Genomic DNA, 15,119 nt, shown 5'->3' with positions numbered 1-15,119 from the left:
ACTACAGCAGTCTGATTTTCAGAGGCTTCTGATCATCTAAGTCAGTAGAGAGGATGTCCCAAAGGAATAATTCCAACTTCAGGGCCTCCTCATGATTTCACATCAGGTTATCAAAAATAGATGCTTAGCTATCAGCCCCAAAATAAACTGGCTTATTTAAAAGAAATACTCAGTGCCCCAGCTGCTTCCGCAAGAGTCACACAAACATGTTCTTTAATGGTGAAGCCAAGTAGGTAGTACCTGTGGCCCTTGGCGTTTTGGAAAGTCAATGTTACTTGTTAGCTGTTGCAGCAGTGACTTCAGAATTAAAACTTACTTTAGAAAATGTTGGGTTTTGTCTATCCTACATCTTCAATGTTCTACTTGGTTTTGAGGGCTTTACTAAGATGTACTCTATGACAAGGTGAAAAAAAATGAAAAAGCCCCTTACAGTGCAGATGAAATTTATGACCTCTTATAATCTTTGTTAAGACTATCCAACCCGCCCCCCCCCCCCAGTAACTTCCCTGACTCTCTGTACTCCCTATATTTTGCAGTAAAACTACTCAGAACTTGCTTTCCTTTAGCTTCTACATTTTACAGCATTATAAGGAATCAATGAGTTTCCTGATACCTGGGCTTATTTTGATTTGTCTTTAAAACCCCCGCAAACTGCAAAGACTTAGAAACTGTTACTGAGGCTGGTGTTGCGATAAATGTGTATAACTTCCTTGTGCTGATCACGCATCTTTCCTGCAAAAACAGTAGACCTGCCTGGAATTCTTGTACTGAGTCATGTTTTCGTCGCGTTGTAATCTGCCTGTACATGTGTATCTGCTAAACTAGGCCGTGGTCAGTACTGGTGTCTTCAATGCTTTGGCTGCTACTTAAAGACTTTTATCTCTTTATGGGTTCAGAGGAGCTAAACAATCTTTGTAGGTGGGATACATTTATAAATGGGGTGGGTTGTTTATAAACGGGATGTATTATTAATACGTACTATCAACATGTATTCTGGATAGGATATAAAAATATTTTAAAACAACAAGTGGGATTAATACACCTGCAATATTTAATATGAAAAAAATTTTGTTTCCATGTCACTATAAAAGTTCCATTTCTTTCTCTGCAGGATATTCTTTCAACTCCCACAGGTGGCACTCTCATGCCACTGCGAAAACAAAGACTTTGAGAAGAGGGGACTTGCCTTTTAGGTGTTCCACAGCAATACCTCAGGCAAGTGGCTGACTGAAAGTACATAGCAATGACTCATTAGAGCTCCTTTTTGAAAGCAAGCATCATCCTCATTTAGAGGAATTCTGATACCCCCCACCCCATTCCCCAACGATGAAACCAAGGCTAAGACTTCAGGAAAATCCACAGCATGTTTTAAATGAACTATTCACACAGAAGTGTTTTGAGATTAACTCTGCCCTACCAGCACAGGATTCAGCACAGGACACCACATAGCCAAGAAACTTCCTCTGCTGGTACCCACATGCAGACAACCACCATTTGGCAGAGAGGGCCACATGACTATTTGACTCCATAGCCACGTGAGAGCTATTCCAAGACAGGCATTTATATCAGACCTAAGCTAACAAATCCTGTATGCCAAGCCCAGCCCCTCATTCATGCACACATATAGCTGCAGTTGAGTATTTTGTGGGAAGTAAAATGCATCTTTAACATTAATTTTTATTCTACCCCTCTTTCTCTTAGAATCTACCTGTGACTTCCTGCATATAACCAGCTTTTTCTCTCACAGCAGAAAACAGGACGAAAACCTACCTATAGCAGGCTATAAGGCTAGAAAGCTATTTGTATCTACTTATGTGAACTTCAAAGTGCTTGGTGATGGTAATTTAAGACTGCAATAGGTTATGCCACATTTAAAACCCAGGTTAACAGTAATAAGCAGTGGAGAAACTGAGAAGCAATTTGTGTGCACACTTGTCAGTAGTGTCCATGACAAAATAGATTTTTTTTTTCCTACACAACTATTTAAGACTGGTATTTAAGCTTGAATTCTTTTGCATACTTATTTTTCCCAAAGAGAAAAAAATGGTAATCATGCCTCCTGAAATAGATGCAAATAGTATTTTGGTCTTCTCATCACCTGAATCAAACTCCAACACTAAATTTTAGATTTTTACTCTGGGGCAGAAGTATTAAAAAAAAAAAAAAGGGCAAAAAAACACGAAATAAGCAAAGCATTTAATTAAAGGTCACAATTTGTCCCTTTCTTTTCAACCTGCAACACAATATAGGTTTTTGTTTCTAACCACAACATCGGGTAAAATGTAATAAATGACTATGTTATTTCTCTCCGCACAGTCACTTTCTATTAATTCTACCTGTGAAATTCCAAGCTGTATTAAATCAAATTAGTATTTAATATTTTTAATTGGTAAATACTTAAGTCAACCTGACAAAATACAAGCTCAATCTTTTGTTTCAAGCCTCTTTTGTAAATCCAATGCATCACGTATTATTTGGCAGCTCTCCCAGATGGGCAGAGTAAGGAAAACCTGAACCTTGAACCCAGCAGCCCATACAACATACCTGGTCATGAATATCTTGACGCAGCGAAGTTCATATGTGCACGCTTGCTTTGCAGAACTAGGGCCATACTGCCTAGCTACTGCTGTTAGAACAAGTGATCATACATAATCTCTATAGCAGCACCTAGTCTGCACTTACACATGTTTGTATCTGGGGTTATTTTCCTCCCAAGATTGTACCTTGTGATAAATTGTGCAGATCGTCCCGTCTTAGGAGGCCAGGCAGATTTCGAGGAGGAGGAGGGGGTGGCCTCTTACAGAAAAAGCAGCCTCTTCTGTTCTCTTCGAGATCATCAGGTATGCTGGCGTACAAATTGTCAGGACTGTTTTGAAAGCTGTATGAATCTTCCTCCTCTTCATCTTCATGTTCTGTCTCCTCTATGCTGTCTTCTACATCATCTTTCTTTTCCTGATCCACCTTGGCTTCTTGTTGGCATCTTGATCCAATTCCATATTGATCTCCTGGGTTCTGCTTGGCTTTTAGTGCTAAAGAATGCATTATTTCATTTAAAATTTGCCATCTGGAAACATTTCCTGTTTCAAGAATTCCCATAGAAGCAACACAATGGCTAATAAAACTTTTATGAACTGATACAGTAGGAAAGCTGTCAAATACATACTGTCAGTGAACAGCTTTTTAAATATTTACCAGATCAACAGTGGAAGTTTTTATTGTGTCTTACTACTCTTATACACACCATCCTCATGCACACAATGTTAAACTCTTCTGGAGTTGCTGTCAGAATAAAATCACACACACTTAGCCTTGCCACCATAATCTGTATTACTTGACTTTCAATGCAGCACAGTGCAACACTTAGTAAAATAAAGCGGTAGCTCACACTGCTGTGTAACTTGTTCTATACAATGGGGTTTGGGTGCTTATTTAAATCTCTCTAAAAGGAAATAAATATTCCCCCTGGGAGACATGGCTGTCAATTCCTGTAGAAATGGAGCTGTTCTGTCTTTTGTGGCCCACGGACCACAAAACAAGAATATAGTGGAGGGATGTGAAAGTGTACATTTTAATCACTATGTACAGCATCAAGATTTGGGTAGGCAACCTCAGTAACGTAACAGAGTAAGCTATACAAGTCTGTCAGTAGACTAACAGTCAACGCATAGCAGGTAATACCGAGCTCCTGAGGTAGGTTTCCATTCTGAGCTATCCTTTGGTGATGCCATTCTTCCACCACTGATTCCAGTGGGAGGTTAGGGCATTTAGCTGGCTAACAAGGCCAGCTGTTACAGTCTGTGTTCTTCTTCCGTATGTCCCTCCTGAGGTGTTCCCATATACAGTGTGACACAGACAGTGAAAAGAGATCAGGGCTAACCAGGTGTCATGATTTTACTGGGGATAGAGTTAATTTTCTTCACTGTAGCTGGTATACTGCTGTGTTTTGGACTTAGTATGAGAATAATGTTGATAGCACACTAATGTTTTAGTTGTTGCTAACTATTGCTTACACCGGTCAAGGAATTTTCCAACTTCCCATTCTCTGCCAGCCGCACAAGAAGCCGGGAGGGAAGGGGGCACAGCCAAGACAGCTGATTCAAACTGGCCAAAGGGATATTCTATATCATATGACGTCATGCCCGGTATATTAAGCGGGGGGAGCTGGCCGGGGTAGCAGCGATCATGGCTCAGGGACTGGCAGTGTCAGTTGCTGGGTGGTGAGCGGTTGCACTTGTATTTTTCCCCCAGGTTTCATTTCTCTCTCTCATTCTTTTCCTTTTTATTTATATCGTCATCATCATTATTAACATTACAATTATTACTATTACTATTTTAATTGTTAAACTGTTCTTATCTCAACCCATGAGTTTTCTTGCTTTTGCTCTTCCGATTCTCTCCCCCATCCCACTGGGGTGGGGGGAGTGAGCAAGTGGCTGTGTGGTGCTTAGTTGCTGACTGGGGCTAAACCACGACATCAGGTTTCTAGCTCACATTTTCAGTGTCTATCATCTACCTGGATGTGCTAAACAACCAGTTTAAATGCAGCAAGTAACAAATACCCTTTTCACACAAAATTTGAGACAGCTGAAAAGATAGATTTGTCAACAAATAGATAAGATAGAAATAGGATAAAGTTTAGCTTTACAGATCCATGATACTGTAAAACACATGCAAAATATATGCCATCAATAAATGCAGACAAGCAAGTTTGCTTGCAGTTTTCAAGGCAAATGCATATGACCACACAGATTGTCAACAAGCTTGTCATCAATCTATGCTTAGACATATGAACATCAAACTGCAAAATGTCTATCTGTGCCCCTGCACAGGAATTGGCTGCACCTGTAGGCAGTACCTCCCCTTATATGAAGGCTGTTCTCTGAGAACTTGGAGAATTAATCTGTTTTCTAGATTCAGAGCAGAGATCACAAATTTCCAGAATTTACCAGGAGGGGTGGTGACACTGAGGTCTGTCTTACTGAGTGATGACTTTGTTATCACAACTGAATCCCTCACCTGCCTTCCCCCTTCTCCTAAGTCATCTGCCGTCCCTGGAAGTTGCAGTAACATGTGGAAATTGAAAATATTAAAATAATTTGTCCTCTCTTTTTGTACATAATCCCACTTACTTCACACAGCACATGCTTTGTTACTGATAAAGCTGTCTAACAACATGACTTACTCACGGCTGGTAGAGTTTCTGAACCTGACATAAGCACATAAGTGTCATCGTCTTCTGCTTCCCCCGTACAATTGGTGAAATTATCTGCAGTATTAATCTAGATAGAAAAATAAAGGAGAACATTTGTTTTGGTGATATCATCTCCTACTTTCAGACTCTGCTATCAATATAATAGTCAACATTATACTAAGGGTAAAGTGGGAGGCAGAAACATCATGCATTTGCAGCTATGTAGTGGCATACATATTACAGGCAAAAGGAGTGCATATATCTGGGTACATATAGAGGACACAAGGTTCTGCCATGAAGTGATACCCAAGTTTGCACAGCAAGGATTGAAGCTAAACTGATCTTTCCTTAGCACTGTGCTGGGCTGTCCAGACAGTTCCAAACTCTGCTCCCAACTGTGAAGCACTCATAGGTAATGAGAATGATCAGTAACAGAAAACCAGAAAGTCTATAGGACATTACTGAATAGCTCAAGGGTGTGCAGAGTGCAAGAAAGCTCTGGAGAGCTCATTACAAACAGTTCCCATATCCTAGTCCTAGTGGTCGGTACCAAAAGCTGCACGTGCACTGAAAAACCAGAAATGGGACTGCAAAGCATGTTGGCAGTTCTACCTCAGTGCCCAAATGTGGCAAAGCGTTGTTTCTTGTTCCTCTTGAAAGCTGTTATGTTCACCCAGCACTATTCAAAATTAGCCTCAGGAGGGTGAGAACAATCGGTTCTCTAAAACATTATCAATGTATTTCTTCAACCAGAAGAGGTACAAACTTCTGTCCATCCATAGCCACTAAAAGCAAACTTGTAACACAATACAGATAGTTCTGTTGTCTTAAAATGTACACCACACACTTGTTAATCGCTGATTTTCAGAAACAACTGGAATTTCAAAAGGTGACAGTTTTTTTTCAAGGAACCCAGCAGGACCTTGATTCCCATGGAAGTGTAATATGAAACTATCCTGCACAGGCACAACAGAGCCCTCAGTAATCATCTGGGAATTTTGAATCACAAAAATGTTAACTCTGGGGTTTGAATACACCAACCCCAAAGCAGGTAGGGAAATAGCACGGTCCATATATCACCCAGTCTGCAAAATTAATTGCAAGCAGATTAGTGGATGGTGAATCATAGAATCATTATGATTGGAAATGACCTCTAGGATCATCAAATCCAACAGTCAACCCAACACCACCATGTCTCCTAAACCATGCCCTGAAGTGCCACTTCTACACATCTTCTAAATACATCCAGGGATGGTGACTCCACCACCTCTCTGGGCAGCCTGTTCCAATGTCTGACCACTCTTCCAGTAAAGGAATTTTTACTCATATCCAATCTAAAGCTTGAAGCCATCTCCTCTCATTCTATTGCTAGTAACTTGGGAGAAGAGACCAACACCCACCTTGCTACAATCTCCTTTCAGGTAGTTGTAGAGAGCGATAAGGTCTCCCCTCAGCCTCCTTCAGACTAAACAACCCCAGTTCCCTCAACCTCTCCTGATAAGACCTGCTCTCCAGATCCTTCCCAGCTTCATTGCCCTTCTCTGAATACGCTCCAGCAACTCAATGTCCCTCTTGTGCTGAGGGGCCCAAAACTGAACACAATATTAAAAGTGTGGCCTCCCCAGTACTGAGTACAGGGCATGAGAAGTCAAGAGGAAAAACTGATGAGTGGTTATACCCTTCTCCATGGCGCAGAAACTGATTCCCATGAGCTCGTGCCAGACACTAAAGAAGTTTGTTCCTAGCATCGCACTGCCTCCTGGCATCCAGAGCCACTGTCTCGGGGTCAGAGTTCTCACTGTGTGAAAGGGGAAAAAATTTGGAGAAATAGTGGGTTTTTCTAGGGAACTGAGAATGCCTTCTTCCCTGCTGCTCCTGTACACAGCCATCTCGTGAATACCAATCTTAAGACAGTGAAGCCATCAGACTGTACATCAGGTGCTTCCCTGGCCCTCTTTGCTTTGCTGCTTTAAGAATACGCCTGGATCTCCACAAAGCTATACCTGCCTCCAACAGTAAAGTATTAAACTCTTTCTTCTATGCCCATATAATGTGCACATCAGTGAGAGAATCTCTGCTTTGCTTTAACTTCCGCATCATTTATCTGGTTCCTCTATACTTCACAGAAACAGGATACCTCTTAAAAGGCCTGAAAAGCTTAGAGCTTTTCAGAATACTTATTTTCAAAAGATTTAGGCCTGCATGTGCTAAATGTAACTGTATAGTTGGGGGGGGGGGGGGGGGGGAAGGCCTTCTGATAAGTTCTGGATTTCTCCTGTGAATAGAGGATGCGTGCAGAAGAAATCAAGCAAGCAGAGCTCTAGATATATTAAGCTCTCCAGCTATTACAGTGGAGTACCACACCAGAGAAATTCTTTAAAGGCGTTCACTTTTATCTTTGCAAATAAGAAGTACACATGGATGTATAGTTGGTAGAATGAGGTTAAAAGGGTAAGTGGAAGAAACAAATGGCACTTTCTGATTTTCTTCTTTGGAATAGATATTTCTCCACTGAAGGAAACGTGGTGACTCACAGGAAAACAACAGAATAGATGGGAGTAATACGCATCTTTGAACCTCAGTGTTTCGCAAGATTGAAGGTCAGCCTGCACTGCTTGCTTATAGTGGCTCCACTGATAATGCTGAATCTTAGGGAATTCAGGATGCAATTCAGAAGTTTAGCCCCTAACTGCACTTCCTAAAAAGTCCCCTGGATCTGCGAGACACAGAAAAGCTGGATAGATGGAAAGTCTTTACACTACCTATGTTTACATTAGAAAAAGATTCTGTGTAATGCATACATTATTGATAAAAGCCTCCTATGACACTGGGCGTGACGACACCATGCAGCTGAAAATGGTGCTGCATCTCCAAAGGCAGTGGAGTGTGTCCTCATTTAAGAATACAAAGTAACGTACCTAAATCAGAACAGCAGCATGCGTCAGCTTACAAAGCTTGCCATGATGCCCTGAATGAATATCCATTACTTTTAGGTTTGGATTGTCTTTTATAGGGGTTGGGTCACATAATTTGAACATAATAGCAAAGCCAGCACGATGTTTCTACAGTAGAATTTAGGCTGTGGTGTACAATATGCATACAGACCTGAACTAAAGTCTTTTGAGTCTGTGTGGCTGAAAATGACTCTAATTTACACTGAGATTTCTTATGGATGCCAAGCCGCCTTCCAAAGGAAAAATGAGCTTTATTGGAAACTGGTATTACAAAAAAAGGTATAACAAAGTTGTTGTCAGCGCAGGACTGCTTACAACAGACTACTGAAAAGGACTCTGAAGGTTTGAAACTCTGGTTTGTGAGTTAGCCCTAAAATTTCCTTACCTCAAGATGCAACAGGAATGTTGGAATGAATTGAAAGTCCTCCGAGAGACTGATGATGATCCAAATCCTAAGATTAAATGCCATCTCTCAACATCAAAAGATAGATGCTAGATTTTCTTTCAGTTATGTATTTTAACTGTCTTGATTAAGCTTCATGTCAAACTAATGACTTTCATAAAGGCCAAGTTTTTTAATAGCTTCAAAGCTGTCCCTCTTATACAAAGCCTGAATCGATTTACTTCAGGTATTTTCTAAGGAATGACATTAGCAAAATTATTGTAACCACCTTGTCAGCATTTTTTTGCAATGCTCTTCTGAAAAGCCATCCTTTTAAGGCACGTTTTCTAAAGATTTCCTCCTCCTTACCCCTCAGTAATATTCCTCTCCACTGAATATATACTGAGAGGGAATCATCCCCCCAGCAAGGGCCCACACCATTGAAATCTGGTATTGTATCAAGTTATGGCAAGAGTGAGAAGCACGTGGACATCAGCACTTCATTAATAAACAGTAAATTAGAGGTAAATATATCAATCACAGATCACATTAGCCTTTAAGATATAAATGCATCTCTCCATACTTTATATTCCTAGAAACAAAGTAACACAGAACACCTTATGATACATTGCTCAACAGCTTTCAAAATCAGACCTTCATGCTCAAATTGGGCCTGGGACAATGCCTAGGGTAGTAATTCATTAATCCATATGATTCTTATGTGTTTGATTCCACTGTTTTCCAATTGTCTCCTTATTAGTTGTCCTCTTCTTTGAGAAAATTGCCCTTAATAAGTTGAAAATCAACTGTGGGTATAGCTACCTACCCATCTATCTACCTATCTTTTTTACACCAAATAGTTACATCCCTTATGAGTCTAAATTCAGACTCATGTCTCTATTTCATCTTATTGTACTGGTATTTCTTAAAAAAAAATAAATTTATGTAACAGAGGCTTCCATGTCTGTGTTGTAATTTGGGAATTCATGCTTTCTCTTATGTCCTCAGTTTTTCTGGATTGCAGCAATTGGGAAAACTGCAGGAGAAAATCCTTACCATTGCTTGTAAAATTCTCACTGAACCTTTTGAGAAGACATTCTCCTCAGTTATGGCTGAATTAAAAAAGAATTATTACTCCATGGAAGTCAGCTCCCTGATGTGATACAGAATAGCTCATAGAAGTGCACTGGAAGATTTAAATTGTTGTATGGACTAACAAAGAGTTGCTTGTTTAGGCTTAAATACCAAGCACTGCTGACACGGCCTCAACAGTTTTGTGTTTCTGTCTTGACAAATCTGTCATCCCTTCTGTTGATTAACCTCCCATTTCTTGCAGACTTTGTCTTTTCAAGTCACAACTTTATGCTGTCCAGTGTTCAGTGTCATCGTACGTGACAGCTCGCATGCCGCCTTGGCAAACTCCTTGAATCTGAACAAGATACATTATTGCAGACCTCTTACAACACTAAATGAAATGTATATTCTGTGGGGCTCTGCAGTGAATCTTTCAATTAAAACACTGGAATGTAGGCTATTTTCTTCCCTACCTGTAAGTCAGACTCTGCCAGGCCTACCAGGATATACTTTGCAGCATTCTCCCCAGATATCCTCTGCTTCAGGATGAAATGATATTTTTGCATCCTATGTAAAAGAGGCCTGAAGAACATCACGTGTTCCTTCCTTAAGACAAGATTTTCTTTCCTGAAAGTCACGGAATTACTGCCTGAGCTAGGTGATCCCCTTCTCCTTTTCAGTACAAATTATCTTTCTTGTAGCCAGTATATCGAGTAGGAGAGCACAAAAAAGGCAGTTCCCTGCAGCCAGTCTTGCAAAGCCCATAATTTATAGGATTACCACAGGCCACATCTAAATTTTAATTCTAATCTTAATTCTAATTCAATTTTCACACCTCAGTCAGGCAACTGCCTACCAGTTTTCTTCATTAAGCCTTTTTCTGGGAGAAGCAAGACTTCAAACACTAGATTAACCGGAAGGTGCTGCCTTTAATTTGTTGAGGACAAAGACTATCTGACCTTCTTCTGTACTCTAGGGCATTTCCAGCTGCCTGTTGGATAGCATTCAGGCTTGCTATCAGACATCTTGAAAATATCATCCAGTCACACTGTTGTGGTTTAACCTGGCAGGCAGCTAATCATCACACAGCTATTCGCTCGCTGCTCCCCCCTCCAGTGGGATCGGAGAGAGAATCAGGGAAAATAAAAAAGTAAAACTCTCGGGTTGAGATACAGACAGTTTAATAGGACAGAAAAGAAAGGGATAATAATAATAATTATGATTATGATAAAAGAATATACAAAATAAGTGATGCAAAATGCAATTGCTCACCGCCTGTCAACTGGTGGCCAGCCAGTTCCTGAGCAGTTGTTGCTGCCCCCCGGGTAACTCCCCCAAGTTTATATAATGAGCATGATGTCCTATGGTATGGAATATCCTTATGGCCAGTTTGGGTCAGCTGTGCCCCCTCCCAGCTTCTCGCTGAAAAGTCCTTCAGTAGTATAAGCACTACTTAGCAACAACTAAAACATCAGTTCGTTATCAAAAGTATTCTCATACTAAATCCGAAACACAGCACTATACCAGCTACCAGGAAAAGAAATTAACTCTATCCCAGCCAAAACCAGGACACACACTAAGGCCCATTCTTCCAGAGCTGAGACAGACCTGGTTGCTTGATTTGTTTATAACAGGTCACTGCAACATTCCTTATTATCGCACTCCCAACATTCAAAGTCTGCAGCTCTGCCAAGAGGAGCGTTGCTCATTCGTCTGTAGCTCAGCATTTCAGATCAGAGGACAACCTTGGTATGGCTGTCCTACAGGCACAGCCGTAGGCATCACCTTCTGACTATTAAGCAAGAAGATAACATTGCCAGTCACCTGGAGTTGAACATCAGAAGAGAAACTTTCTACTGTGTGGCTTCCTTGAGATGCACTGGTCTGAAAGACTCCACAGCTGCCCTCTCCCTCTGTTGATTTGGAGCCCTGATTCTCTTGGGGCTCTGAGAAACAAGTTGACACATGCTGGTCAAAGCTATCACAGTCTATATGGGTTTGCTAGACAGGCTGCGAGGGCATGTAGAGCCCAGAATCAGCAGTGCTTTTAAAATGATCCAATACCAACTATGCAGGTACATGGATGACTATGTCTTTGGGGTCAGTGCACCCTAATGAAACAATCACTATTTTCTCTAAATGTCATTATAAAAGAAAACCAAGTGGATGTGGACTCATTTGCACTTATACTTTCAGTGTCTTTTCTTTCTTTCTTCTCTTCAGTGCATACCTCAATATTGCATACTGTCCTTTCTTAAAAGTATAATCAACAGCTTTGAACACCTGGAAGTAAATGTGAACTGGGAACATTTCAAAACTTCATGTAACCGGATAAAAGTGTGCCAACCCATAAATCACAACACAGGATCATGGAGTTGGAAGGAATTTGAAAAATCTTTCTATTATCTAAATTGCTAATAGGGTACTGAATAGCACAGGGACCAGGATGACTCTAATCAGTAAGTCTTTCCATTTTGACAATGAACCACTGAAAACTAGCCTTATAGAAACATACATTTCTTATTACTTCTGATTTTTCTTGTTAGCTGCATTTTATTTTCTGCCTTGATCTTTCTCATAATGCCCCTAAGTTCCTGTGCTACATTTCTGTCTTTAACCTTAGTAACCTGATATACTTACTACTTCTTATGGACTTAATTCCTTCGTTCTCCTATTTGGGGTTGTTCTTTTACTACGCCTTCAATCTTTCCTCCACAGTGAGGAAAGTCTGCACTTAGATATGTGATTTTTTTGTTGTTGGCGGGTTGTTGGTTTGTTTTTTTTTTTTAAATCTACTTTTAAATCCACCATTATTTCTTATCCCCGTTATAGGAGCTGTATATAATAACAACATATCTTAGATCACTCTCACCAACTTTACCCTGTCTAGACATCTCAGTGACTTTCTCTTCTTTGTTTAAAAAGAAAAGAGTCCTCTAGTTATTTCCTTCACCTTAAATGTCAAAACCTTACCAATGCATTTAAAAACTTGCTGGATAATGTCTCCTGCTGTACGCCTTCCCAGGCAGACGCTGGTGATCTGGACCTTAGCGCAAGCCTACGCCTCGCTGGTACACAAACACAGCACTTTTTCCTGTTACCCCTTGACTGCGTTTCCTGAACAAGCTCTACTCTTTCACATAAATCATGTAGATTATTCCATCAACTATCTGTTACATGAATTAACTGCAAGTTTGGTCACATAAAAGAAATGTATCCTTATCTTAATTTCTATATTTTTTAAATTTTTACAGAAGTACCTAAGTTTTTTAAAAACTGGGCTACTTTTCTCTTCCTTATTATTCCTCTAGGTTAAAAACCCCCTCCAAATGAAATTGTAGTGAAACTTCTGCCTTCCCAGTTTGCAGACAACAATGCAAATCACTACTGATCAGCATTTAAGATTCTATAAAAGGGAGATAGCATAAGCAACCTGAGCCTCAATCCATTTTTGAGAACAACAAGCCCTAATATGATCATGAGAAGTCCTCTACTCCAAGAGAGTGATGTTTTTTCATCTGTTTAATTCAAAACAATGGCATGAACACCAAAAAATTATATCCTGGCCTCCTTCTAAAATAGTATGCTGGATTCTTCTAAACAAGGTCAACATGTTTAAAAAAAAACAACAAAAAACCCACAACAAAACAAACAAACACCAAAACCAACCAATCAACCAAAACCAAACAAAAAAACCCCCCAAACAAACGAATATAAAACCCAAGTGTCTACACCCTCTCCAGGGCAAAGTGGAAAGACTCTTCCAGATAATTTAAAAAGAAAACTATGAATTTGTTTTTTCTAAGTGACAGAACTTTTCAGTAATTTCATGGCCTTTTCCATGTGACTGCCTGACCTAATGGAAACCTTATTGATGTCTTCACAAACTGTGAACCAAGATTGCCTCTGATAAGAAAAAACTCATAGAAAAAACTCAGCTGGTCTTCCCACAAAATCTACTTTCAAGTATGCTGTAAAGATGTAGAAACAGATTAAATATCATTCAAAATACTGCCACACTTCACGTTCTATGCCCTATATTGGCGTTTCTAGTCTCAGGAGCAGAAAAGTATTTTCTCAAATGATTTCATCAGTTCATGTGTCATTACTGAATCATCCATCGGTTTTGATGCTAACATGCTCATTTGGAAACCCAGCTCTCTTCCTTACCTAGCATTAAAACATCAACATAATATATTTCTTACCTACACTGCTTCCAAGTGCCTTCTACACAGCCAACTTTGTCTGCATTTTAATGTTAGCTGGTTTTGGATGGGTGACACATCTACATTTCATTTAGAAAGGACTTAGGAAAAGTAGGACTAGATTCCAGCTCTCTAAGTCCTACCAGAATAATGATTTTAAGGCTAACTTTATGGAGTACTTCAGGGTAGCTTCTGTTGGACAAGCATTCCCACTTTGATGACAATGAAGACAGCCTTGCCTTCCAGTAAGAACTGATGTTGGGATGGGTGTGGAGAACCCTTCTCAAAAGAAAGGGCTGTCTTTCTGGCCTGCATGTAAGAGCTGGCCTACTCTATGCCATCTGCTCCTAGAAGGCAGTAGCAACAATAAAACATCACTTTCCTCTGTTACCAGATATTGAGTAGCATACTTGGCAGGTTATTTATTTCCATGGGAGGTGAACTGTGCTGGCAAAACCAAAAGCTCTGCCCTCTAGCCCAAGCAACATGCTGGGTGCCTCCCAGGGGAGGGAGTCCTCTCCTGTGCTCCGATGGCTTTATTAGGCAGAGGGCTTCAGCGCATGGATACAGACCTCACTGGGCAGGCATTACAGAGGTGGGAAACTTGCATTGCTTCACAGACCACAACTACAGCTATAGCATCCTCTCACTGGGAGTGAGCTTAATTACAGAGGAAAATGGGATGGAAATAGGGTAAGTCATCTCAGAACCTCAAGGCAGAAGAAATTGTTTTCCTTAGCTGTGTGTTTCCTCCACTTCCCCGTCATAGGCATACCAGAATTGCTGTCTAAAGTATTTGGTTTTGCTTTCAGAGAAACTGGATTCAAACACAGTAGTTGGACTACTTTTCCAGCCCCAGGTGATTTGCCCATACCAATCCTCAGACATACCAGCACTGTCTGCTTAGACCCTAGATGCAGCAACCAAAGCAGAAGGGACCTCAAATATAGTCCCATTTGGCATTCCATCTTTGCAGTTACCCCTCCTTTTGTCTCACCCTTGCTACAGTCTAGTCTGTACTATGCCCTTTGTCACTGGGCCTGCCAGAGCTTTCCAGAATGCAAAGGTGAGAACTAGATATACTCTAGGAAACATTTTCCATTTGCGCTCTCAGTACTTCATGAAATGCAAGCAGAGAATTTGGCAAACACTTTCTTTCATCCAGTTTTACTCGTATCCCTGAGCTACAGCCTAGTGACCAGCTATTCAGGTTATAAAAATTATTGTAACTCTCAAGTCTGCATTAATGTTACTAATACTCACATATTCTACAATGTAAAATATTCATCAAAGTATTGGAAGTGTTTAAGTAT

General features: G+C 40.4%; 1 protein-coding gene across 2 annotated transcripts in view; it reads right to left on the bottom strand.

Annotated features, from left to right (window-relative positions):
• Nucleotides 1-15,119, bottom strand: part of BANK1 (B cell scaffold protein with ankyrin repeats 1) — a 154,170-nt gene that overhangs the window by 21,970 nt on the left and 117,081 nt on the right. For both annotated transcript variants that reach the window (XM_064450025.1, XM_064450026.1), the window contains exons 9-10: nt 5,183-5,279; nt 2,724-3,029 (exon numbers count right to left, since the gene is read on the bottom strand). In XM_064450025.1, coding sequence (XP_064306095.1) covers nt 2,724-3,029; nt 5,183-5,279 — 403 coding nt within the window. The remainder of the gene's footprint in view (nt 1-2,723; nt 3,030-5,182; nt 5,280-15,119) is intronic.

The sequence above is a fragment of the Phalacrocorax carbo genome, chromosome 4 (assembly GCF_963921805.1).
Source record: "Phalacrocorax carbo chromosome 4, bPhaCar2.1, whole genome shotgun sequence".
NCBI classification, from domain to species: Eukaryota; Metazoa; Chordata; class Aves; order Suliformes; family Phalacrocoracidae; genus Phalacrocorax; species Phalacrocorax carbo.
This window is presented reverse-complemented; position numbering and strand designations above follow the sequence as displayed.